Source organism: Myotis yumanensis, unplaced genomic scaffold (genome assembly GCF_028538775.1).
Source record: "Myotis yumanensis isolate MYYU_CA2020_CCGP unplaced genomic scaffold, mMyoYum1.0.hap1 SCAF_9, whole genome shotgun sequence".
Lineage (NCBI taxonomy): Eukaryota > Metazoa > Chordata > Mammalia > Chiroptera > Vespertilionidae > Myotis > Myotis yumanensis.
In genome coordinates this window covers 61,330,346-61,356,940 of record NW_027223760.1, presented here as the reverse complement: position 1 = coordinate 61,356,940, position 26,595 = coordinate 61,330,346, and the positions used below count along the sequence as shown (strand labels likewise).

At 46.4% G+C, this 26,595-nt stretch overlaps 1 protein-coding gene across 1 annotated transcript; it reads right to left on the bottom strand.

Annotated features, from left to right (window-relative positions):
• Nucleotides 1-132: 132 nt before the first annotated feature.
• On the bottom strand, nucleotides 133-21,331 carry MALSU1 (mitochondrial assembly of ribosomal large subunit 1). Its single transcript, XM_070424431.1, has 4 exons — nucleotides 21,039-21,331; nucleotides 19,645-19,823; nucleotides 1,941-2,022; nucleotides 133-336 (listed from the first exon to the last, which is right to left on the bottom strand). Exons 1-4 carry the CDS (start codon nucleotides 21,310-21,312, stop codon nucleotides 149-151), a joined length of 723 nt encoding a protein of 240 aa, XP_070280532.1. The 5' UTR covers nucleotides 21,313-21,331; the 3' UTR covers nucleotides 133-148.
• Between the last annotated feature and the right edge of the window lie 5,264 nt (nucleotides 21,332-26,595).

Below are 26,595 nucleotides of genomic sequence, written 5' to 3'. Positions count from 1 at the left end.
TTACCTGCAATCTCCACATCCTGGTGTCAGTTAGCATCATGTCCACGGTCAGATAAGACTTGTTTTGATAATAACTTACCCAATTAGGTGGGGGTTAGGAACTATATTTTTGAGAAGCGACTCAGTCTGAAATGAGTAAACCAGTATTTTATTCACATTTGAACTCCATTGGAGTCAGGGAGGAAGGGTCATCTTCTATTCCAAGAATGAAGTCTTCAGGTAATGTCTCAGGTGCGATCTGAGCTAACTGGTCATCATAAGAACGCAGGGTCCATAACTTCTCCAGTTCATACATTTCTCTGGTCTCCGGAAGCATCAAATGAATCACCATGCTGCCTATCAAGGACAGGAAAGAGTGACAAAGAAGAAGCAGTTTGTTTGCTGTTATGCTTGTGATCTCACAACCGTAATAGTTCATTACTCACAGTATAACTATAGGAACTCAAATAATAGTCCTCAAAATGTGGACCACAGAAGAACGTCGTCTGAAAACTTGTTAGAAAACTGTGGGCCCTATCCAGCAAAATACCACCGAAATGCTGTGTTTTTGTCTCAGTGCATCACAGAGGAGGTACATGATGCCAATAGATACAAGTTAACTGTTTCCAAGTGACTAGCCAGTCAGCTTTCTCTTGAGAATTCTCCAAATGTGTTTTGTTCTGGGCTTTATTTTTTACAGAGAGGAAGGGAGAGGGATAGAGAGTTAGAACATCGATGAGAGAGAGACACAGATCAGCTGCCTCCTGCACACCCCCCACTGGGGATGTGCCCGAAACCAAGGTACATGCCCTTGACTGGAATCGAACCTGGGACCCTTCAGTCCACAGGCTGAAGCTCTATCCACTGAACCAAAGCAGTCAGGGCTGGGCTATCTTTTTTGAGATATTCTCTCTCTGGAGCAAAGGGCAGCTTTGCTTACACCAGTGGTTCTCAATCAAGGACATTTTTTTAAAAATGTGTATTTTATTGATTTTTTACAGAGAGGAAGGGAGAGGGATAGACTCTGTAGAGTTAGAAACATCGATCAGCTGCCTCCTGCACACTCCCCACTGGGGATGTGCCCGAAACCAAGGTACATGCCCTTGACTGGAATCAAACCTGGGACTCTTCAGTCCACAGGCTGATGTTCTATTCACTGAACCAAACCGGGTAGGGCTCAAGGACATTTTTGATTTGCACAATGGATGGGGGAGATGGGGAGGGATACTGCTAAACATCCTACAATGCACAAGATATTCCTACCCACTCCTACTAAAATTACCTGGTCCAAAACGTTAAGTGACAAAGCTGAGAAACCCTGACTTACAGCCTTGCTAGAAAAAGTGTCTTCCGCCAGAGCAAAAGCAGACCTGCTTCCTGCCCATCATAAACTATGTAAATACCCAGTTCCTCTCTTAGAACTGTGTGTACAGGCCCCATGTTGCTCTACAGAAGCTGGGGCTTAAGGAACCTGCTCCAAAAGTGCTGCTGTTGGCTACTGCTGTTATGAGTCCATCTCTCACCCTGGAGTAGCCTTTAGTCTTTTACCAATATCCAGATACTGGCCAGCTAACCTGTAAGTAAGATAAAATCTCAGACTCCTCACAGTTCTTGACAGTTACTATTGTATATATTAATACCCATCTTTTCAAATTCCAGTCCTATGTCTGGAGTGCCCTTCACCTCAGCCAAGTTATTTAAGACCAAGGTTATATGTACCCCAAGCCTTCTAGCACCACTAAGGGATCTGTCCCATCTCTACTATGTTACCCGTCCTGTTCTCTATCATCTTTCACCTCTTTGACTCATTACATACATACCAGGTTAGGGAAGCATTTCACATGTGAATAGGATCACCTGGGTTACAATGAAAACATTTCAAAAATTTTATATGGAAAAATAGCAATTTGATCTCAATCCTTCTGCAACTGAAAATAGTTCAATGCGTCAAAATAACTTACCAAAGTCCACACAGAGCCAGTCATCAGTGTCCTTCCCTTCAATTTTCACATGAGGCTCATTTTTACTTTTTAGGAATTTGTACTGAAAAAGGAGAGATTGTATATTAAAGGGAGAAGGGGTGGGGGAAATCTTACTGAGGTTCTGGTGGTATTTTTTCTTGGTCTTAAATTTGCCCCATAATTAATAACTTAGGAAAACTAGCTCCCCCGCCCCCCCCCCCCCCCGCCCCTAAATCCTTCCCAATTTCTATACCTCTCTACTGAATACCCCTGCCCAAAACCCTTCTGATAGGGCCACCCTACACATTCACCAGTGTCTCTGGTGCACAGAGTCCTAAGTTCATTCAATATCTGGTCCTCACCCACATCATCCCGTCTGCCCATCCCAGCTTCCCTTCATTCTCAGGGGAGGCAATGTTAATGGGACTTTCATCATGCCCACATCTATTCCCAACAGATATATTATTAATGTCACAAAGAAGGACATTAACGATAAAAGGGGCAACTAAACAAGATGACAGAACTATAAACATATGTATCAAAGTCAGAGCTCCTAGACACACAAAACAGATAGGATTGAAGAAAAAAATAGATGGCAACAGTAATATAGGAGACTCACTACCCCATTTTCAATAATGGACAGAACAACCAGACAAAAGATCAATGAAAAATAAAAGACTTAACACTGCAAAACAATCGGACTTAATAGACATTAAACAGAACACTGCACCCAACAACAGCAGAATACATATTCTTTTTAAATGTACATGAAACATTTTCCAGGCCACAAAACAACTCTTAACGAATTTTTAAAATTGATTTTTAGAGACAGGAAGAGAGAGGGACAGAAACCTTATCAATCCTCTGCAACCTTCTCACCTGCCCTGCTGAGGATCGAGCCTGCAACCTGGGCATATGCCCTGACCAGGAATCGAACCTTTTGGTTCATGGATGGACGCTTAACCACTGTGTCACACCAACCGTGCAAGTCTTAATAAATCTTTTTAAAAATTGAAATAAAGTATATTTTCTGGTCACAATGAAAAGAAACTAGAAATCAACAGAATGAAAACTAAAAATATCCATAAATATGTGGAAATTAACACTTTAAGAAACCAATGGGTTAGAGAACAAATCACAAGGGAAATGAGAAAGTACGTTGAGACAAATTAAAACATAACATTTCAAAACTTATGGGATGCAATGAAACAGTGTCAAGAGGGAAATTTATAGCTATAAATGCTTATGAGAAAAGTCCCCAAATCAAAAACTTACAAGAACTAAGAAATGAAAAACAAAGCTATCAGAAAGAAGGAAACTGATCAGAGAGAATAAAATGAAACCAAGATTTGTTTTTTAGCCCTAACCGGTTTGGCTCAGTGGATAGAGCGTCGGCCTGCGGACTAAAAGGTCCCAGGTTCGATTCCGGCCAAGGGCAGGTACCTTGGTTGCGGGCACATCCCCAGTAGGGAGTGTGCAAGAGGCAGCTGATCGATGTTTCTCTCCCATCGATGTTTCTAACTCTCTATCCCTCTCCCTTCCTCTCTGTAAAAAATCAATAAAATATATTAAAAAAAAAAAAGATTTGTTTTTTAAAAAGATCAATAAAGTTGGCAAATTTTTGGGTGGATTGATAGAAAAAAATAGAAGACCCAAATAACTAAAATCAGAAACAATTCAGGGGACATTACTATCAATTTTAGAGAAGGAAGACTACTATGAATGACTGTACACCAACAAATTGGATAACCTCCATGAAATGAAAACATTCTTAGAAACAAAACCTACCAAGATTGAATTATGAAGAAATAGAAAGTTTGAATAGACCTATTCAGTAATAGTAACAGGACTGAATCAGTAATCAAAAACCTCTCAAAACAAGTCTATCTCAACTTTTAAAAATCATTATTGTTGAAAGTATTACAGATGTCCCCTTTTTTCCCCCACTGACCCATTATAGCCTGCACCCACCCCCTGCCCTAGGCCTTCACCACACTATTGTCTGTGTCCATGGGTTATGCATATCTCTCTCTCTATAAAAGCCTAATATGCAAAGTCCCTGCGGGAGTTTGACTGGGAGACCAATCGCTTGCTATGATATGCGCTGAGCACCAGGGGGCGAAGAACAAAGGGAAGCCCCAGCCGGCAGCTGGGGAAGAGAGGCCCCGACCCGCAGCCAGAAGGCCCCCGATCAGTCCTAATCGCCGGCCAGGCCTAGGGACCCTACCCATGCATGAATTTCATGCACTGGGCCTCTAGTATGCATATAAATTCTTTGGTTAATCTCTTCCCACTCGCCCACCACCCCCTTCTCTTTGAGATTCGATAGTCTGTTCCATGCTGCTATGTCTCTGGATCTATTTTGTTTATCAGCTTATGAACAAAAGGGGGGGGAGGGGATTCTTAACAAAGAAAAGCCCTGGACCAGAAAGCTTCACTGGTGAGTTCTACCAACTATTTTTTTAAAAAGCCAACACCAATTCTTCTCAAACTCTTCCAACGAAATTTAAGAAAAGGGAACACTTCCTAATACACTCAATGAGATTAGCATTACCCTGACATCAAAGCCAGGCAAAGACTATTAGAAAACTATAGGTCAGAATCCTTGATGAACAATGATGCAAAAATTCTTAGCAAAATACCAACAAACCAATTCAATAACACATTGAAAAATATATACACAACCAATTGGAATTTACTCCTGGAATGTAAAGATGGTTCCACACAAAAATCAATGTAATAAACCACATAAGTAAAATGAGGGACAAAACCATAGGACCATCACAAATTTATGCCAAAAAAAAAGCACTTGACAAAATTCAGCATCCTTTCATGATACATTCAACAAGAAACTATCTCATGATAATAAAAGCCCACAGCTATTATTATACTCAATGGTGAAAGACTAGATTTTTCCTCTTAAGATTAGAAACAAGACAAGAATGTCCACTTTCACTCCTATTCAACACAGTATTGGTATTCTAGCCAGATGATTAGAGCAAGAAAAAATAAAGAAAGCAAGATAACCAAATTAGAAAGGAAGAAATAAAGTTATCTATTTTCAGAAACATGATCTTATATGTAGAAAACCTTAAAGAATCAAGCAAGAAAAAGAGAACCATTAGAATTAGTAAATGAATTTAGCAACATTGTAGGATACAAAATCAACACACAAAAATCAGTTGCGTTTCTATACACTAACAATGAGAAACCTGAAAAGGAAATTAAGAAAATTCCATTTACACTAGAATCAAAAGAATAAATACTTAGAAACAAACTTAACTATAAAAGCTAAAGATTTGTACCCTGAAAATTACAAAATGTTGCTAAAAGAAATTAAAGACGCCAATTAAGTGGAAAGACCCTGATTTCATATATTGAAAGACTTAAAATGGTTAAGAAAGAATGAAAGAACAAGAAAGAAAACAGCTGGAGATCTCAAACTTCCTGATTTCAAAACTTACTACATGCCCTGGCCAGGTAGCTCAATTGGTTGGAGAGTTATCCCCATACGCTAAAGGTTGCAGGTACTATATCCTGGGTTAGGGCACATAAAGAAGAACCAATGAATGCATAAATAAGTGGAACAACAAATCAATATTTCTCTCTCTCTCTGAAATCAATAATGAAATTAAAAAACAAAACAAAACAGCATCAAGGTAGCCATACAGAACAATGGAATAAGACAGCTCTTATGTCCAATGATTTTTAACAAGGGTTTCAAATCCCTTCAATGGGGAAAGAACAGTTTTTTTTGTTTTTTGGTTAATCCTCACCAGATGATATTTTTTACATATATATTTTTTCTTTTTTTAGAGAGAATGGAAGGGAGGGAGGAAGGGTAGGAAGAGAGAGAGAATGACAGTGAGACAGCGAAGCATCAATATCAGAGAGAGAAACATCGATGTGAGAAAGACACATTGATTGGTTGCCTCCCGCACTCGGGGATCGAACCTGCAACCCAGGTACCTGCCCTTGATTGGGAATTAAACACATGACCCTTTGGTGCGTGGGCTGATGCTCTAACCTCTGAACAACACTGGCCAGGGTAGGGAAAGGGCAGTTTTTTCAACAAATGGTGCTGGTAAAACTAGATATCTACATGCATGTGAATGAAGTTGGATCCTTACCTTACACCATCTACAAAAACTACCTCAAAATGGATCAAAGACCTAATATAAGACCTAAAACTACACAATTCTTAGAAGAAAACACAATGGAAAAGCTTTGTGACATTGGATCTGGCAATGATTTGGATATGACACCACAGGCAACAATAAAAATAGATAAACTGGACTTTACCAAAATTAAAAACTTTTGTGCATTAAAGGACACTATCAACAGAGTAAAAAGGCAGCAACCTACAGAATAGGAGAAAATATTGCAAATCTCATTTGACACGAGATTAATATCCAGAATATAGAGAGAACTTCCTACATTGCCCAACTGAATTAAAACATGGGCACATGACTTGAACAGGCATTTCTCTGAAGACATACATATGGACAATAAGCACATGAAAAGATGCTCAACAATAATCTTTATGCAAATTCTTTGGTTAATCTCTCTTTTGGTTAAAAACACAATGAGATACCATTTCACATCCATTAGGATTACTATTATTTACAAGCCGGAAAATAAAAAGTATTGGCAAAGATGTGGAGAAACTGAAACCCTTGTGAACTGCTGGTGGGAATGTAAAGTGGTATAGCCACTACGGAAAAGAGTTTACTGGTTCCTCAAAAAATTAAAAATATAATTACCATGATCTGGCAATTCCACTTTTGATATTAAAAGCAGGGACAAGATGGAGTCAAGATGGTGGAGTAGATAAGTCCTGAACTCCCGTGAACAAATCAAAATTATTGTTAAACTAGAGGCCCGGTGCACAAAAATTTGTGCACTCGGGGGAAAAGGGGGGTCCCTCAGCCCGGCCTGTGGCCTCTCGCAGTCTGGGACCTCTCGGGAGATAACGACCTGCTGGCTTAGGCCTGCTCCTGGGTGGCAGAGGGCAGGCCCAATCCCTAGGTGCAGCCCCTGGTCGGGCTCAGAGCAGGGCTGATTGGGGAGTTTGGGCGCCGCCCCCTGTCATGCACCGAGCAGGGCGGATTGGGAGGTTGTGATGCCATCCTCAGTCACGCTCTGGGTAGGGCTGATTGGGGGGTTGGGGCACTGCCCCCTATCACACTCAAGGCAGGGTCGATGGGGAAGTTGCGGCGCCACCCCCTGTGAGGCACAGAGCAGGGCCAATCAGGGGGTTGGGGCGCTGCCCCCTGTCACGCACAGAGCAGGGACCATCAGGGGGGTTGGGGCTCCGTACCCTGCAGGGCCCATCAGGGGGGTTGGGGCTCCATACCCTGTCACGCACAGAGCAGGGCCAATCAGGGGGTTGGGGAGCTCCCCCCTGTCATGCACAGAGCAGGGCCCATCAGGGGGTTGAGGAGCTCCCCCCTGTCATGCACAGAGCAGGGCCCATCAGGGGGTTGGGGAGCTCCCCCGTCACGCACAGAGCAGGGCGGATCAGGGGGTTGGGGCGCCGCCCTCTATCACCCACAGAGCAGGGCCAATCAGGGGGTTGGGGCGCTGCCCTCTATCACCCACAGAGCAGGGCCGATCAGGGGGTTGGGGCGCTGCCACTGTCACACTCAGGGCAGGGCTGATGGGGAGGTTATGGCTCTACCCCATCACACACAGAGCAGGGCCCGTGTAGGTGGAGGGGTTGGGGCGCCGCCCTCTATCACCAACAGAGCAGGGCCGATCAGGGGATTGGGGCACCGCCACTCTCACACTCAGGGCAGGGCCGATGGAGAGGTTATGGCTCTACCCTGTCACACACAGAGCAGGGCCTGTGGGGGGGCGGGGGGTTGGGGCGCCGCACCCTGTCACACACAGAGCCGCAGGGCTATCAGGGGGTTTGGGCGCTGCCCCCTGTCACGCTGATCCGGTGCCAGGAGGCCTCGCGGCTCCGCTGATCCCGGTGCTGGGAGGCATATTACCCTTTTACTATATAGGATAGAGGCCTGGGGGCCGGCTGGTTTGCCCTGAAGGGTGTCCTGGATCAGGGTGGGGGTCCCCACTGGGGTGCCTGGCCAGCCTGGATGAGGCGATGATGGCTGTTTGCAGCTGGTCACACACCCTTCAGGGTGGGGGTCCCCACTGGGGTGCCTGACCAGTCTGGGTGAGGAGCTGAGGGCTGCTTTCAGGCTGGCAGTTGACTGAAGCTCCCAACTGCTCCTTTTTTTCTTTTTTTATTCTGGGCCAGCTTTAGCTCTGGCTCTAGCTCTGAGGCTTCCGCTGCTGAAAGCAGGTATCTGGTTTGTTTGCGTTCTATAATCGAAACAATGTATAACTCCAGCTCTGAGATCCCAGCCGGCTGAAAGCTGGTTTCTGGGGTTTTGTTTAGCTTCTATATTTGTTACAATGTTTCTTAGAGTTGCAGCTCAGAGGCCGGCAAGTCAGGCGGGGAACGTTGGAGTCTGCAGTCACTGGAGCAAGCAAGCCTCATGTTCGCTTCCAGCTGCCTGGCTGCCGGCCGCCATCTTGGCTGACAGTTAATTTGCATAAGGATATGCTGATTAGCCAATGGGAAGGGTAGCGGTCGTACGCTAATTACCATGTTTCTCTTTTATTAGTGTAGATTATAGAACCACCAGACTGAGAACCACCTGAGGATTAGCTGAACAGAATTCCTGTAACTAAGGATATAAAGCAGCAGCCACATCAAGATGGAGAGGAGGGGCAGAGGCATGGTGCAGGCAGGTCCCACACCCACAGTGTGGTAATTAATAAATGGAGGAACATCTCAGGTTGCCCCTGAGATGAGAGAAGGGTCCAAGCCTCACATAGAGCTCCCCAGCCTGGGTCAACTATGATGGTAAGAGGAGTCCCCTAACATCTGGCTTTGAACACCAGCAGGGATTACATCTGAGAGAGTCAAAGGACAGTGGGAGACCACGACACTGTTCTTAAAGAGTTCATGCACAAACTCACTTGCTCTAAGCTCCAGTGCAGAGACAGCACCTGGGTCATTTGGGGAGGCATTATATTGACTAACTTTACAGTAAGGGCTGGAGGGGCAGGGATCATGGAAACTCTCTCAGGGACAAAAGACCTGGGAGGTGCCACTGTTCCTTTGTTGAGTTCTCCTCCCACCTAATTGGCAAAATCTGTCTCTCTCCATTCACCTGGCCTTGGCATTTCCCTGAGACCCTGCCCCACCTAACCTGTTCTCCTGGCTGGACTCTCTTCCACAGTCCCCAGACCCTCCACACAAGCAGTGAGCCTCCATGTGCACTGCAATCTCTCCCAAACACCCTCGAGCTCAACTGTATGTAATCACACTCACTTTACACTGTAATCTCTTCCAAATATTCTTAAGCTCAGCACAAGTTGTGGCTGCCTCGCCTTGCACTGCAGTGTCTCCCCAAAACCCCTAGCACAAGTGGCAACCAACCACCTCGGCTTGCACTATAGTTCCTACCAGGTGGCCACAACCTGTCACAAGTGATGGCTGGCTTTGGCTCACATTATACCCTCTCCCAAGAGGCTCCAGACCCTACACAACCAATGGCTGGCCTCAGCTGGTACCAAAATGCCACTAAAATGACTCCTGCTCCATAGGATCAGCCCCCGCCCAACAGTGTGCCCCATACCTCTCACCAAGTGGGTCCAGGCCTGGCACTAGCAGCAATCAGCCTTGGTTCACAGCTTGGTCTTGCCTAGGCAACCTAAACCCAGCATAGCCATCTGTTGATTGCTTTGTAGCTCATACCAGGTGGCCCCCAGCAGAATACAGGAGGCAGCTGACCTTGGCCTGCACCTCCCAAAAGGCTCCAGAGCTAGTGCACCCAATGGACAGTTTCAGACCACATCAAAGCACCACCCAACCACCTCCCCAAGCAACACACTCAAGGGGTGAACTCGGCAGACATCAGAGCCCTGCTGAATTAAGTCCTGCTCTGTGCCATGAGCCCCTGCACAGCTGATCTTCCACAGTGGTCTGTGGTCCATGGTTGCACAGTCCTTATAGCCAATTGGCCTGGGGATAAATCCCTCCCATTGACATGTCAACAGCAATCAAGGCTCAACTAGAAGAGGAGGGTATACACAGCCCACATTGGGGGTATGAGGGTGCGTATTTTAAGTGCACATCTTGAGTGATCAGGGAGCTGTGCCACTGGATCCTACAAAACACCTACTATTTAAGACTACTCTACCAAGCCCGGGAGATGCAGCAGCTCCACCTAATACATAGAAACAAACGCAGAGAGGCTGCCAAGATGAGGAAACAAAGAAATACGACCCAAATGAAAGAAGAGAACTAAACTCCAGAAAAAGAACTAAACAAAATGGGAACAATCTACCAGGTGTAGAGTTCAAAACACTGGTTATAAGGATGCTTAATGAACTTAATGAGAATTTACTTCAACAGCATTAAAAAGGACATGGACAGCCAGTCAGTGAAATATAAATACCACATGATCTCACTCATTTATGGAAGAACATTACAAACTGTTGAACAAAAACAGACAGAGGCAAAGAAGTATCGAACAGACTGTCAAACTACAGCAGGAAGGTAGGGGAGGGTTGGGGGGGTAAGAGATCAACCGAAGGACTTGTATGCATGCATATAAGCACAACCAACAGACGCAAGACAATGGGGGCGGGGGGGGCGAGGGCAAATGTCCGGGGGTAGGGGAGGTTGGGGGGGAGGTCAGTGGGGGAAAAAAAAGAGACCTATGTACCACTATTTGTAATACCTTAAACAATAAAATTTTTTTTAAAAAGGACATGGACAATGGCATACTTCACAGAGCTAGAACAAATACTCCAAAAATTTATATGGAACCATGAAAGAACCCGAATAACTGCAGCAATCTCGAGAAAGAAGAACAAAGTGGGAGGGATCACAATACCAGATATCAAACTATATTACAAAGCCATTATAACCAAAACAGCCTGGTACTGGCACAAGAATAGGCATATAGACCAATGGATCAGAACAGAGACCCCAGAAATTGACCCACACCATTACAGTCAATTAATATTTGACAAAGGAGGCAAGAACATACAATAGAGTAAAGACAGACTCTTCAACAAAAGGTGCTGGGAAAACTGGACAGACACATACAAAAAGATGAAACGAGACCACCAACTTATACCACACACAAGAATAAACTCAAGGTGGATAAAAGACTTAATGTAAGGCATGAAACCATAAAAAATTTAAAGAACATAGGCAGTAAAATCTCAGACATCTCATGTAGCAATATGTTTATGGATACATATTCTAGGGCAAAGGAAACTAAGGAGAAAATAAACAAATGGGACTACATCAAAATAAAAGCTTCTGGAACAGAGTTTGGAACCAAGATGGCGGCATAAGGTATAAACCTGTACGTGCTGCCCCCCACGACCACATTAAAACTACAACTAAAAGACAAAACAGCTATCATCCAGAACCATGGGAAAGCTGGCCGAGTGGAAGTTCTACAACGAGAAGGAAAGAAAAAAGTGCCTTGAGACTGGGTAGGAGGTACAGAGGTGCCAAGAGTAGAGGGACAGAAGCACTCAAGAGGCGGGCTGCACCTGGGTGCGCGGTTTTTTTCAATTGGAAGGGGATACAAGCTCTCGAGTGCACTGAACTCATTTATGGCAAGACTCTGGGGACCCAGACACCTATGGGGAGAAACTGGACTGTCTTGCAGTGGGTCGGAAAGCGAGGGTGGCTTTCTCGCAGAGCTGCTCTCAGGGATCATTGTTACTGTGGGGGCGCAGGACTCGGGGACGCAGAGACACCGAGATGCGGAGACGCGAGGAGTAGCAGAGAGGCTGACGAAGCCATTGCTGTTTGCTCCGCCCTGGTGATTCTCTGAGACCCCGCCCCACTCAATTTACATCCCCACCCAAGCAGGGCAAGGGAACCACCTGCCCTTTTGCAGCCTTAACCTAACAGACTGCAGCTGGGTCAGAGAGCTCCAAAACTTCCAAACCCCAAACAAAGAGGAGAAACCTGCTGATATCACTGTAGCTCCTGCTGGGTGGACTCACACAGTGGTTGACTTGGAGATCCAGGAGCCAGGGTACCCAGTGGTCAGATACCAGATTTCAACTCCTCACATCCATAAGGGACACACTCAAGAAGCAGACTCAGTGAGCACCAAAGCCCCACTGAAGCAAGTCCTACCCCATAAGGGTGTCTCCAGCACAGCAGTTCTTCCACTGTAGACACAGTGGGTCCTCGCAGTCAGCCAAAATGTGGAGACAAAGAAACATGTCACAAATGAAAGAAATGGAGGAAAGCAAACTACTGGACATAGAGTTCAAAACCACAGTTATAAGGTTACTCAAGAATCTTCTACAAACCTCCGAGGAACTTAGTGAGACCTTCAAAGATCTTAATGAGAATGCCAAAAAAATGGAAAAGGACCAGTCAGAAATTAAGCATACACTGACTGAAATTAAGAATAATATACAGAGATCCAACAGCAGACTAGAGGATCGCATGAATCAAGTCAGAGATTTGAAATACGAGAAAGCAAAAAACACCCATCCTGAAAAGCAAAAAGAAATAAGAATCCAAAAATATGAAGATAGTGTAAGGAGCCTCTGGGACAACTTCAAACGTACCAACATCCGAATTATAGGGGTGCCAGAAGAAGAGAGAGAGCAAGATATTGAAAACCTATTTGAAGAAATAATGACAGAAAACTTCCCCTACCTGATGAAAGAAATAGACTTACAAGTCCAGGAAGCGAAGAGAACCCCAAATAAGAGGAATCCAAAGAGGACCACACTAAGACACATCATAATTAAAATGCCAAGGGCTAAAGACAAAGAGAGACTCTTAAAAGCAGCAAGAGAAAAACAGTTAGTTACCTACAAGAGAGTACCCATATGACTGTCAGCTGATTTCTCAACAGAAACCATTCAGGCTAGAAGGGAGTGGCAAGAAATATTCAAAGTGATGAATGCCAAGAACCTACAACCAAGATTACTCTACCCAGCAAAGCTATCATGTAGAATTGAAAGTCAGATAAAGAGCTTCACAGACAAGAAAAAGCTAAAGGAGTTAATCACCACCAAACCAGGATTATATGAAATGCTGAAGGATATTCTTTAAGAAGAGGAAGAAGAAAAAGGTAAAGATAAAAATTATGAACAACAAAGTGACAACAAATAAATATCTATCAACAAGTGAATCTAAAAATTAAGTCAGAATAAACTGGTGAATATAATAGAAGCAGGGGCATAGAAAGGGAGTAGACTGACAATTCTTGGGGGGGAAGGGGGTGTGGGGGGTACAGGAAGAGATTGGACAAAAATCTTACACCTATGGATGAGGAAGGTGGCGGGGGTAAGGGCATGGGGTGGGGTGGGAACCAGGCGGAGGGGAGCTATGGGGGGGGGGGGGGGGGGAGAGGAACATCTGTAATAATCTGAACAATAAAGATTTATTTAAAAAAATAAAATAAAATAAAAGCTTCTGCACAAAATAAAAGAAACCACCATCAAAATGAAAAGAAAATCTACTGTATGGAAGAACATATTTGCAAAGGATACATTTGATAAGGGGTTAATATCCAAAATATATAAAGTACTCATGTATCTTAACAAAAGGAAGACAATCCAATTTAAAAATGGGCAGACATTTCTCCAAAAATGACATGTAAATGGCCAAGAGATATATGAAAAACTGCTCAAAGTCACATATCATCAGAGAAATGCAAATTAAAACCACAATGAGATAACACCTCATACCTGTCAGAATGGCTATCATAAAGAAATCAACAAACAATAGTGCTGGCAAAGATGTGGAGAAAAGGGAACACTAGTTTACTGCTGGTGGGAATGCAGACTGGTGCAGCCACTATGGAAAACAGTATGGAGTTTCAGAAAGAATATATACCCCTATGTTCATAGCAGCATTATTTACAACTAGAGGCCTGGTGCACGAAATTCATGTAGCGGGGGGCAGTGGGGGTCCCCTCAGCCCAGCCTGCATCTTTTCCAATCCGGGATCGGGCCTAAACCGGCAGTCGGACATCCCTCTCACAATCCTGAACCGCTGGCTCCTAATCGCTCACCTGCCTGCCTGCCTGCTCATCCCTAACTGCCCCCTGCTGCCAGCCAGGTCACCCTCAACTGCCCCCCTCTGCCGGCCTGGTCGCCCCCAACTGCCCCCCTGCTGGCTTGGTCTCCCCAAGCAGCCTGCTTGTTCCGTCGTTTGGTCATCCCTCACTAACCCCCTGCCGGCCTGGATGTAGGCAGCCATTTTGTGAGGGCCTGAGGGTTAATTTACATATTACCTCTTTATTATATAGGACTAGAGGCCTGGTGCACAAAAATTTGTGCACTGGGGGGGCGGGGCGGGGGGTCCCCCAGCCCGGCCTGTGCCCTCTCGCAGTCTGGGACCCCTCAGGAGATAACGACCTGCTGGCTTAGGCCTGCTCCTGGATGGCAGAGGGCACGCCCAATCCCTAGGTGCAGCCCCTGGTCGGGCTCAGAGCAGGGCTGATTGGGGGGTTGGGGCACCACCCCCTATCACACTCAAGCCAGGGTCAATGGGGAGGTTGCGGCGCCACCCCCTGTGATGCACAGAGCAGGGCCAATCAGGGGGTTGGGGCACTGCCCCTGTCACTCACAGAGCAGGGCCAATCAGGGGGTTGGGGCGCTGCCCCCTGTCACACATAGCGCAGGGCCCATCAGGGGGTTGGGGAGCTCCTCCCTGTCACTCACAGAGTAGGGCCGATAGGGGAGTTGGGGCACCGCCCCCTGTCACACACAGAGCTGGGCGGATCAGGGGGTTGGGGCGCTGCACCCTGTCACACTCAGGGCAGGGCCAATGGGGAGGTTATGGCTCTACCCTGTCACACACAGAGCAAGGCCCGTGGAGGGGGGTTGGGGCGCCACCCTCTATCACCCACAGAGCAAGGCCGATCAGGGGGTTGGGGCGCCGCCACTGTCACACTCGGGGCAGGGCTGATGGAGAGGTTATGGCTCTACCCTGTCACACACAGAGCAGGGCCCATAGGTGCGGCGGGGGGGAGGGGGGGGGTTGGGGCGCCGCACCCTGTCACACACAGAGCAGGGCCGATCAGGGGATTGGGGAGCTCCCCCCCATCAGGCACAGAGCAGGGCCCGTGGTGGGGGGTGGGTTGGGGTGCCGCACCCTGTCACGAACAGAGCAGGGCGGATAGGGAGATTGTGGCCCCGCCGCCTGTCACACACAGAGCCGCAGGGCGATCAGGGGGTTTGGGCGCTGCCCCGTCACGCTGATCCCGGTGCCGGGAGGCATATTACCCTTTTACTATATAGGATAGAGGCCTGGTGCATGGGTGGGGGCGGCTGGTTTGCCCTGGAGGCTGTCCTGGATCAGGGTGGGGGTCCCCACTGGGGTGCCTGGCCAGTCTGGCTGAGGGGCTGAGGGCTGTTTTCCAGGTGGTGAGTGACTAAAGCTCCCAACCGCTCCTTGTTTTCTTTTTTTTTTTTTTTATTCTGGGCCAGCTTTAGCTCTGAGGCCTGGCTGCTGAAAACATCGATACAATGTTGCTAAAGCCCGGCTGAATGAAAGCCGGTTTTCTGGTGTTTTGTTTATCTTCTTATTTGCAACATAGTACATAGTTTCTTAGAGTTGTAGCTCAGAGGCTGGCTAGTGAGGCGGGGAACGTTGGGGAACGTTGGAGTTCACAGCAAGCAAGCCTCATGTTCGCTTCCAGCTGCCTGGCTGCCAGCCGCCATCTTGGCTGACAGTTAATTTGCATATACTCACTGATTAGCCAATGGGAAGGGTAGCGGTCGTACACCAATTACCATGTTTCTCTTTTATTAGTGTAGATAGCTAAGATTTGGAAACAGCTCAAATGCCCATCAGTAGATGAATGGATAAAAAAGCTGTGGGACATTTACACTATGGAAAAGTAATGAAAAGCAAGGACCTACAACCAAAATTACTCCATCCAGTAAAGCTATCATTTAGAATAGAAGGATAAATAAAGAGCTTCCCAGACAAGTAAAAGCTAAAGAAGTTCATCACCACCAAACTAGTATTGCATGAAATGTTAAAGGGTCTTCTTTAAGAAGAAAAAAAGATAAAAAATATAAACAATAAAATGGCAACAAACACATATATCAACAATTAAATCTAAAAATCAAAATAAATGAACAAGCAAAACAGAAACAGACTCATAGATACAGAGAACATTTTGATGGTTGCCAGATGGGAGGGGGTTGGGAGATGGGTGAAAGAGGAGAAGCGATTAAGAAAAACAAATCTGTTGTTACAGAATAGTCATGGGAGTAAAGTAGAGAATCGGAAATACAGTCAATAATATTCTAACAACTATGTATGTTATCAGATGAGTACAAGATTTATCCGGATGATCACTTAGTAAGTTATAGTGAATCACTGGGGTGTACACCTGAAACTAATATAATACTGAAAGGGTTAGCTAGTAGCTTGTTTAGGGAGGTTTAGGGAATGAGGAGGGTCCAAGGGAGAGGAATGCATAGATGGAGACTTACTAGTAAAGACGCCAGGGTGTGCTTATCTTACTTACTTCTACAGAGGATAGAAAAGTGCCACACCCAGATAGAAATATTTCTGGCCTAAGCAATTAAAACAGCCATAAACCAAGGACAGACAGGGGTACCTCTGGCCTGAGCAATTAAAGTGACCATAAGTTAGACCAAAAGTAGCCCTGACCTGAGTAGCTGGGAGAGCTATAAGATAAGGCTTTCTCTGCCAGCACAACTGGAAGAAAACCGTAAGATAAATCAAAAGTGACTCCAACCAGCAAGATAAGGGGGAGAGAAAATGGGGGAGGGGGGGCACCACGTGGGCTTTGAGCTTTGAAACTAATTCTATGTAGCAAAATGACCAATAACGAAAACATAGGGGTCCTAAATAAAGGAAAGGGACCTATAAGAAAAGGTCAGATTCATCCCAAGAAAACAGAAACACCAATCAGAAAGGATATATGCACCCCTATGTTCATAGCAGCACAACTCACCATAGCTAAGATCTGGAAACAGCCTAAGTGCCCATCAGTAGATGAATGGATTAGAAAACTGTGGTACATCTACATGATGGAATACTATGCTGCTGTAAAAAAGAAGGAATTCTTGCCATTTGCAACAGCATGGATGGAACTGGAGAGCATTATGCTAAGTGAAATAAGCCAGTCAATGAAGGAAAAATACCATATGATCTCACTCATTTATGGATAATAAAGACAATTATAAACTTATGAACAAAAATAGATACAGAGGCAGAGCAGCCTCGAACAGACTGTCAAACTACAGCAGGAAGGCCGGGGGGGGGGGGGGGGGGGTTGGGGGGGTAGGAGGGGAGGGTAAGAGATCAACCGAAGGACTTGTATGCATGCATATGAGCATAACCAATGGACATAAGACACTGGGGGAAGCCAGGGGATTGTCAAGGGCGGGGGGAAAAAAAGGAGACATATGTAATACTCTTTGTAATACTTTAAGCAATAAAACAATTAAAAAAGAGAAAAGGTCAGATTCAAACTAAGAACTGCAGCATACATAAACTGGAGACAAAGGGACATGAGGCAGAATATTTTAATTTTTTCCCATTAGAAAGAGAGAGAGCAGGCTTTTCCCATGGGGGGGGGGTCCCTCCCCATGGTGTCCCCTTTGGGGGTCCCTCCCCATGCTGTCCCCTTACACCCCTGCCCAGATGGAGTTGGTATCTGCTTCCAATAAGCTTCTACATTTTTTATTAAAGAAGTCTTTTTGTCTGTGAGTTTATTCTTCAAACTTCATGAGGACAAGAACTCATGGGAAGAAAAGTCTGCACCCCAAGCCCCACATTTCAATACTATATATCAATTGCATTTGAAAAATAACAAATGATTTAAATAAAATAAAGTTAACTTGGTGACACCCCTCCCAAAACAATAAAAAATGCAAGAAATTAAAGAAACAGAACTGATGGTTGCCAGAAGTGATGGAGGTGGGGAGATAGGCAAAAAAAGGTGAAGGGAATTAAGAAATACAATCTGCCTGTTATAAAATTAGTCACAGGGATGTAAAGTACAGCATAGGGAATATAGTCAATAATATTGTAATAATTATGTATGGTGCCAGAAGGGTGCTAGACTTATCATGGTGATCATTACTTAAGGTATATAAATACCTAATCACTATATTATATACCTGAAACTTATATATTACATATCAACTATAATTAAAAAATAAATATTTTAAAAAGCTGGGACATGAACAGATATTTCTACACTCATGTTTATAGCAGCATTATTCATAATAGCCCAAAGGGGGAAGCAACCCAAGTGTCCATCACTGGATGAACAGATAAAATCTGGTTGTACATACAATAAAATATGACACATGCTACAACATGGATGAACCTTGAAAACACTATGCTAAGTGATATAAGCCAGTCACAAAAAAACAACAACAAATAGGGTATTATTTCACTCATATGAGGTGCTTAGAGTAGTCAAATTTATAGACAGAAAGCAGAATGGTGGTTGCCGGGGGCTGGGAGAAGGGAGAATGGGAAGTTATTGTTTAATGTGTATAGGCACCAAGGCTCTGTTTTCAGCCCCCTTCTTTTTTTTTTTTTTTAAATATATTTTATTGATTTTTCACAGAGAGGAAGGGAGAGGGATAGAGAGCTAGAAACATCGATGAGAGAGAAACATCGATCAGCTGCCTCCTGCACACCCCCTACTGGGGATGTGCCTGCAACCAAGGTACATGCCCTTGACCGGAATCAAACCCGGGACCTTTCAGTCCTCAGGCCGACACTCTATCCACTGAGCCAAACCGGGTAAGGCCAGCCCCCTTCTTATTTTACCAGCCTTTTCTAGGCAATCCCTTTGGGTCTTAATTGTCCAATTCTCAACAAGGTGAGAGAGGTATGTTTCCCTGTAAAGTGGTATCAGCATCAGGGAAAAGCTGCCAAGTACATTTTCTTCCTCATTCTGATTTATATTCGGTACAGCTGCAAAATGAACTGCCTTCCCTTTCTTCAACTGTGACTTCAGAGGGTGAGGACTAAATCTTCCTCATTTTTACCTTCCCAATAACCAGCACAGTGCTTGGGAACACAGGACATGCTCAAACATTTGAATTAACTCTAGGTCAGCACTGTCCTATAGAACTTTTTGCAATTATGGAAATGTTTTATTGTACTACCCAACATGGTAGCCATTAGTCACATGTGGCTACTGAGCACCTGAAATTTGGCCTAGTACAAATAAAGAATTGAATTTAAAATTTTAATTTATAATTAAATAGCCACATGTGGCTAATGGCTACTATATCAGACAGTGCTGCTCTAGAAATCCCTCTGGGTTATACTGTCTCTAGTCTGTCTCAGGTTATTTTTTAATATTTTTTTAATAGACAAGAATTAGAAATACCCTGATTCACTAGGGTTGGATATTTGTCCCCATAACTTCCTTTTTTAAAACAATCTTTATTGTTGACAGTATTACATTGGTCCCCCCCCCCCCCCATTAACCCTCCCGTCCCCCCACACCCATCATTTTCACTATCAGAGAACATAAAACACTCACGCAAATTCTGAAAATGTGGGCTTATATAATCTCATTGACAGATTGACTTTTCACGTGTTTCTCCTCAGCCTAACGCACTGACACCATTTCACCCAGTTCCCGGTCCCCAAGGGAGAAGACAGCGTCCTACCTACCATTTTCACGATGTAGTAGGCCATGGCATGTAAGTGTCGGGTGGAAGTTCCGCTCCCGACCACAAAGTAATCTGTGTATCTCATTTCGGGAGGAACGCGGATCACACAGATGTCTCTTGCATTCTCTTGCCTCAGAAGCGAAACCAACATATCGATGTCAAACTTGGGCCCCGTGTGATCTGAAATGCACCAAGTTTTGCTCGTGTCAGGGGGGCCCAGTCGGCGTCAAACACGGGGTGCACCCGGAGCCACGGGCCCCTGACAGTGGAACCGCTGCTGCTGGGCGGGACTGAGGTCCGAAAGGTCTTCAAAGACACGGCAGGCCAGGCCCCCGGACGCCCGCCGAACCCGGGCAGGGCTTCCATCCAGCACCGCCCGGCTTCTGTAGGAAAGATGCTGAGGGCGCACGGAGCCACCACACACCCTTTGCTACTGCGTGTGCAGAGAGCCACACCCCAGCCACGAGTGCCTTTCCGTGACTAGTCCCCGAGGGAAGGAGCAATGAGCCTCAGACACAGAACCGGCGCAGAAAGGGAGGGAAACGGCACGCGCGGGGCGGGGGTGACAGCCCGGGGCGTGTGGAATCCAACACCGGACACAGAGGGTCCCGGCACCACGATCGTGGGCGGGAAAGGCTCTCGCCGTCTGCGTTACCTGGTCCACAGCCTTCGTCGGAGATGAAGGAACCCAGGCCTCGCCGGGGAAGGGCGCGGCCGCAAGTGAACCCAGGAGAGCGCTAAACATTTTAAAATGGCTCTTACGTTGAACCCTCGAGTTTTTCTTATAAAGCCACTTGGGTTATAGAACTGTTACCTGTGAAAATCTCTCTCTCTCTTTTTTCTTTCCTGCAGAGATTTAGATATTCCGTTCCTTACCCTGGAGCAAGGCAGCCTGTGAATTGATGACTCCCTGAAGTTCCACCACGGCCCGCCGAGGGCCCGGGCTAGTTCCCCAACACCGCCCCCCTCGCACCCCCATCCCGGGCCACCAGCTTTCGCAGATGCGCTCCCGGACCGTCTCTCCAGTTTCTAAAAGCCTCCAGCGATTAGGGAGGGACCTTCATGCGCCCGTCTCCATCGGCGCTTCTTACGCCCCCGCCCCAGCCCGGCTCCTCCCCAGAACCTCACGCCCAGACCCGCTAGCGGACCAGCCATTTCCCAGGACCCCAGGAGGAGGGTGAAGGCGGGCGAGGGGGCGAGGCTGTGAGGCCAAGGGCACCGGGGGTTTGGGGTCGTCCCGGGGACTCACGGTTTCTACGCTGTGAATGGCCAAGTTGGCGCCAACAGCCTCGCAAGTCCCTTCCAGCTCTGGGTCGGTGGGAGTGTGTGACCCCCCCAGGGCTCCTCCGAGCCTCCGCGGCCGCAGGGGGCCGCCGCCCTCCCCCGCGCCAGTACCTGCGGCGTCTGGTTCCCGGCGCCCCTCGCCGGCGGCCTCCTCCGCGCCGGCTGCCCACTCCGTCCGCTCCTCCAGGCCGGGCCCGCCGTGCAGGCCGCGCGCACGGTCGGGGGTCAGGCAGACCCGGCCGAGCGCTGGTCCCGCGGGAAGCCGCCCCGGGGCCAGCGCCCGCAGCCGGGCCCCAGCGCCCGCCCCTAGCCCGGCGCCCGGGGAGAGGGCCCTGAGGCCCAGCAGCGTCCACACCCGCCGAGCCGCGAACCCTCCGGGCCCCATCGCTGTCGCGGCGCGTCGACTCACGGGGCGGGGCTTAAGGGAGCCCCAGCAGCTTCTGCGGCCTCCGATTGGCCAGGTCCATGCGGCGCGGCCTGGAAATTTGACGTCAAGGGAGTGGGCGGGGCCAGAGCCCGAAGGCGGGGCCGTGGGCGGAGTCTGAAGCCCGAGGGAGACAGCTGCGGCCGGTTGAATGGACTCGGGCTTTGCCGGAGTCGGAGGACTAGTAATTGCCCTGCTGTGCCCTGCTGACACGCAACGTCGTCCTTGCCTTCTGACTGTAAACCGCAGGCATTTTCATTTTTTAAATATATTTCTTTATTGATTTCAGAAAGAAGGAAGAGGGAGAGAGAGATAGAAACATCCATGATGAGAGAGAATCATGGATCGGCTGCCTCCTGCAAGCCCCCCACTGGGGATCGAGCCCACATCCCGGGCATGTGCCCTTGACCAGAATCGAACCTGGGACCTTTCAGTTCACAGGCCGACGCTCTATCCACTGAGCTAAACCGGCTAGGGCTTCATTTTGTTTTTAACTGTTCACAGCGCCTAAAACAGCTGGTAGTGAATAAACAGACGTTGCTGCTGTTGATGAGACTAGAATTAGGACATATAACTTTCTACTCATCGCTCATTACCAAAAATTATCAAGATTCCCTTGCAAATTGGAAATGCCATGAGGAAAGTCTGTATCCTGGACTGGACTGGGCTGGGGTGGGGGGCGGAGGTGTAAAGGACCTTTTGGAAAACGTTTTTAGTAGGTCAGCCATTTAGGTACGTACACTCTCCATATGGACTTGTTTATGCCAATGGATTGCACTGTGGGGTCCACCCTGTGAGCATAAGGAATGCCGAGGTGCAGTTACAGTATTAAATCATGGGATTTGAGAGTTGAGAGATCCCGGGAGGAAAAGTGACTTGCCTGTGGCCATAATGGAACCAGATGCTGTTTCTGAACTCTAGGCCTGGTGACTTCTGAGAGGAAGAGGCCAGTAGAGAGGGACAAATATTCCAAATGCCTGGAACAGTGCCAAGCACATAGTAGGTTCTCCAAATGCTTGATCCATTATTCAATTTCTTTTGAAGGAATAACTCCAAACACTAATTTAGGGGAAACTAAAAACTGCAGAAACTAATATAGGCACCTGTGGGTACTACCCCCAAATATTTACAATTGCTTCAAATTATTTTTGAAAATGTGTTTGGGGGGGGGGGGAAGGGTTCTATGGAAAGCAACCTCACAGGGTGATCTGATCGTAAATTCCTAACTGGGCAGGTCATGGTGGGTAGTCATACCCCGTGCCTGTAACTTCTTCAGTGGAAGGTTTTAAGCCAGCTCTGCCCATTGTTCTTGTGCATCAATGAAATACCAGAAGTAATTTCTGACTGGACCACACTGGTGATTTTGCTTCCTTCTTTTTGCTCCCATTGTTCTCTTTAGGGTTCTGAAATAACATGGGACACCAGCTCTCTGACATCCCCTGAGGGGTCCCAGATTGTGAGAGGGTGGTTCTTGGGTAATGCACCCTGAAATTGGGCTCCCTCCTCTCTGGTTCTGGGGTGCGTCACCCAAGAACCGCCGCTGCCAAGTCACTGTAGCTCAGCAGTCCTAAATTGAGCATCTGCCCCCTGGTGGTCATTGCATGTCATAGCAACCGGTCAGATGGGTGGATGGTTTATTAGCCTTTTATATACACTGAGTGGCCAGATTATTATGACCACCTGACGTTTGTAGGCAAATTAGCCGTACACTGCATCATATGGGATATGGAAGCTGAAGGCCTGTTCGAACACCTTTGCTGTCTGCAGTTACCAAGATAAAACGTCTCCAATTCGCACAGGAACACAAGGATTGGACAGTCGAGCATTGGAAAAAAGTCATGTGGTCTGATGAATCACGTTTCCAGTTGCATCATGCAGATGGCAGAGTGAGAATTTGGCGGAAACAGCATGAAAGCATGGACCCCACATGCATGAGTACAACCCTTTAAGCTGGTAGGGGCAGTGTTATGGTTTGGGGTATCTTTTCCTGGCATGATTTGGGCTCTTTAATTTGTGTGGAACAACGTCTGAATAGCACAACATACCTAAGTATCATTGCTGACCAACTTCATCCTATCATGTTTTTTTTTTTTGTTTGTTTGTTTTTTAAATATATTTTTATTGATTTTTCACAGAGAGGAAGGGAGAGAGACAGAGAGTCAGAAACATCGATGAGAGAGAAACATCGATCAGCCGCCTTCTGCACATGCCCCACCGGGGGATGTGTCCGCAACTCAGGTACATGCCCTTGACTGGAATCGAACCCGGGACCCTTGAGTCCACAGGCTGACGCTCTATCTACTGAGCCAAACCAGCTTTGGCCATCCTATCAGGTTGATGGCATATCCCAATGGAGATGGCTTCTTCCAACAAGACAATGTGCCAACCCACGGTGCTTGTATTGTGCAGGAGTGCTTTCAAGAACATGAGGGAGACTTTACCTTGCTTAGGTGGCCCCCACAATCACCAGATCTCAATCCAATTGAGCATTTGTGGGACAAAGTTAAAAGAGCCATCAGGCAGCTGGTTCCACAACCATTAAATCTCACAGAACTGGACAGTGCTATTCATCAGGCATGGTGGCAGATTCCTCGCATCACCTTTCAACATCTCATGGAGTCAATGCCAAGAAGAAGGAAAAAGGTGGCCCAACGAAGTATTGATGAGTGGTCATAATAATCTGGCCACTCAGTGTATATAGACTAGAGGCCCGATGCATGAAATTTGTGCAAGAGTAGGTCTTCCTTCCCCTGGTTACCAGCACTGGCTTCCCTCTGGCACCTGGTCTAATTAGCATGTTATGCTTTTATTATTAAAGATTATTAAAGATTTGCCAAATTTTGCTCATAGAGCATAGAAGAACAGGCAGAGAGTCAGATCTGGCCCATACACTGTACTGCCAACTGTGAATTTAGGACACAATCCTCCCGACATCACTGTAAGGAAATTGGGTAGTATCCTCCCCATTTTGCACAAGCATTAGAACTCAAAGAGACTTTAGAGTTCTTCCAGTCTAGTTTCCCTCTGGGGTCAGCCAGGATGGGGCTGCAGGCCAGAGGTTAGTGCTCTCACTGCACTGACAGCTGGAACCCAAGCTCCAAGCAGAGTCCTTTTCTCTTGTTCATTGCTTGTGTCCTCTCCAGACCACAGCCTGGGCCATACCGATGCTCAGTCAAGGATGGTTGAAGGATGAAGATTAGTCTGCAAGAGGTGAGTCCTGGGAACCGACCTCTGAATTTTTAGGGTACCGGTTCCAGCAGCTGTGAGACCATTGTTTAAAAAAAAATTCTTAAAGGATGTTTCCCCAACCAGGAGCCCCATCAGAAGGTAGTCACCCCTGGATGACTATCTTTTCATCTATCCTTAGCTTGTCACTAACTTTTGGGATTATTATACATTCCGGATGCAATGAATGCATTGAGAGTACTGCCTTTAGCCCGGCCAGTGTGGCTCAGTGGTTGAACTATGAACCAGGAGGTCTCTGTTTGATTCCCGGTTGGGGCATAGACCTGGGTTGTGGGCTCGATCTCCAGCGAGGGGCATGCAGGAGGCAGCCAATCAATAATTATCTCTCATCTTTGAGGTTTCTGTCTCTCTCTCCCTCTCCCTTCCTCTCTGAAACCAATAAAAAATATTTTTTAAAAAGAGGCCATTAAGTATGATTACTTAATGGTCTATTGGTAGACTTTAAAAGAGAGAGGGAGAGTACTGCCTCTAAACTGTTAAACAATTGAAAATTCAATGAGGGCAATCATGTTTATGAGTGAGCCAGAAGTGTTTAAAATGCAGACATTTATAAAAAGTCCTAAGAATAAGAAATTCCCAGAATAATTTATTACCTACACATTTAAATTTTCATGGGAAGTTCTAATTCTCAGCAAACATTAATCGTCACTCCCCCATTTTATAGATAGCCATTCAGCAGAAGTTAAATGAGTAGTCGCCAAGGTCACACAGAGAATATAAATCTAAATAATTCATGATTTCAGCTCTCTCTTCTGCTATTTGTTAGATTGAAATGTTGGGGGGCTGGATGAGAATTTCATCCAGCCTCTGACTTGCTTCCTTGGTGATGGACTGCATATTTGCTGCTCTCTGCTACCCTCTGTTGATAGAAGGAAAGTTTGGATCTCAAGACCATAGTTCTCAAAATTCTGTGTTGGGAGCAGCATTATCAGCATCACCGGGAACTGGTGAGAAATCCAAATTATGGGGCCCAACCCCAAACACTGAACTAGAAACTCTGGGGGTGGGGCTCAGGAGTCTGTGTTTTAACCTCCAAGGGATTCTGTTGCAACTTGACAATACTTTTCTGTGTAGGTACTAATGTCCTGGCCTCCTAATCGTCATAAAGATGACAAAGCATCTTTCCACTGCTTCTGTCCTCAGGCCTCACATAGTGGAATATACCACAGTGCCATATACAGAGGCCTTTCATGCCCATTCATTCTCTCAGAGGGGTCTGTCGCAGCCCTGTGAAATAAGCAAGGAGGGACCACATACCCATTTTACAGATGAGACGACCGAGGCTCAAGAAAGGTCAAACAACTTGCCCAGGTTACTCACCTTGAAATGGCAGGGCTGGACTTGAATCCAAGTCTTCTGTCTTTACATCAGGTCAAGGGTTTCTTCAACTAATCCATGACAGGGTTTCTAACGTTTTGGCCAGATTATATGGGGTGCTTTGTTGTGGGGTGCTGTGCCGTAGTTTGTAGGATGTTTAGCAGCATTCCTAGCCTCTACCAACTAGATGTCAGGAGCACCTCACCCTGGTAGTGACAACCAAAAATGCCTCCTAATATTACCAATGGCTCCCAAGGGGCAGAGTAACCCATGGCTGAGAACAGAGACCTGCAGCCAACACATAAATGGGGAGAAATATCACAATTCACGTTCTGCAATTTCTTTATACTTCGGAGATGGTTTCAGAACAAATAGCTTAATTTTTGGCATCTAGGCCATCTATGAAGTGAATGCACAAGACTAAATGTTGATCTCCACAAGCTCCTTGTAAAATTCTTCACCATTCCTTAAGAAAATTAACAATAATTCCGTAAGATCATCTGGCATCCAGTATGTATGCACTTAAATTTCCCTTAGTTGTCCCAAGAATATGTTTCATAGCCTTTTGACTTTCCACACAGGCTCCGATCCAGACTCCTAAGTTGCTTTCAGTTGCTGTGTCTCTCTAGTCTCTTTTGTCTAGAACAGGGGTCAACAAATGGTGGCCGTGGGGCGTATCTG

Excerpts from the sequence above, each read along its gene's own strand:
- MALSU1 (XM_070424431.1), bottom strand. The coding sequence starts at position 21,312 with ATGGGGCCCGGAGGGTTCGCGGCTCGGCGGGTGTGGACGCTGCTGGGC. Across the intron at positions 2,023-19,644 it reads CCTACTACATCGTGAAAATG|TACAAATTCCTAAAAAGTAA; the intron begins GTAGGTAGGACG and ends CTCCTTTTTCAG. Across the intron at positions 337-1,940 it reads CTGGCTCTGTGTGGACTTTG|GCAGCATGGTGATTCATTTG; the intron begins GTAAGTTATTTT and ends TGTCCTTGATAG.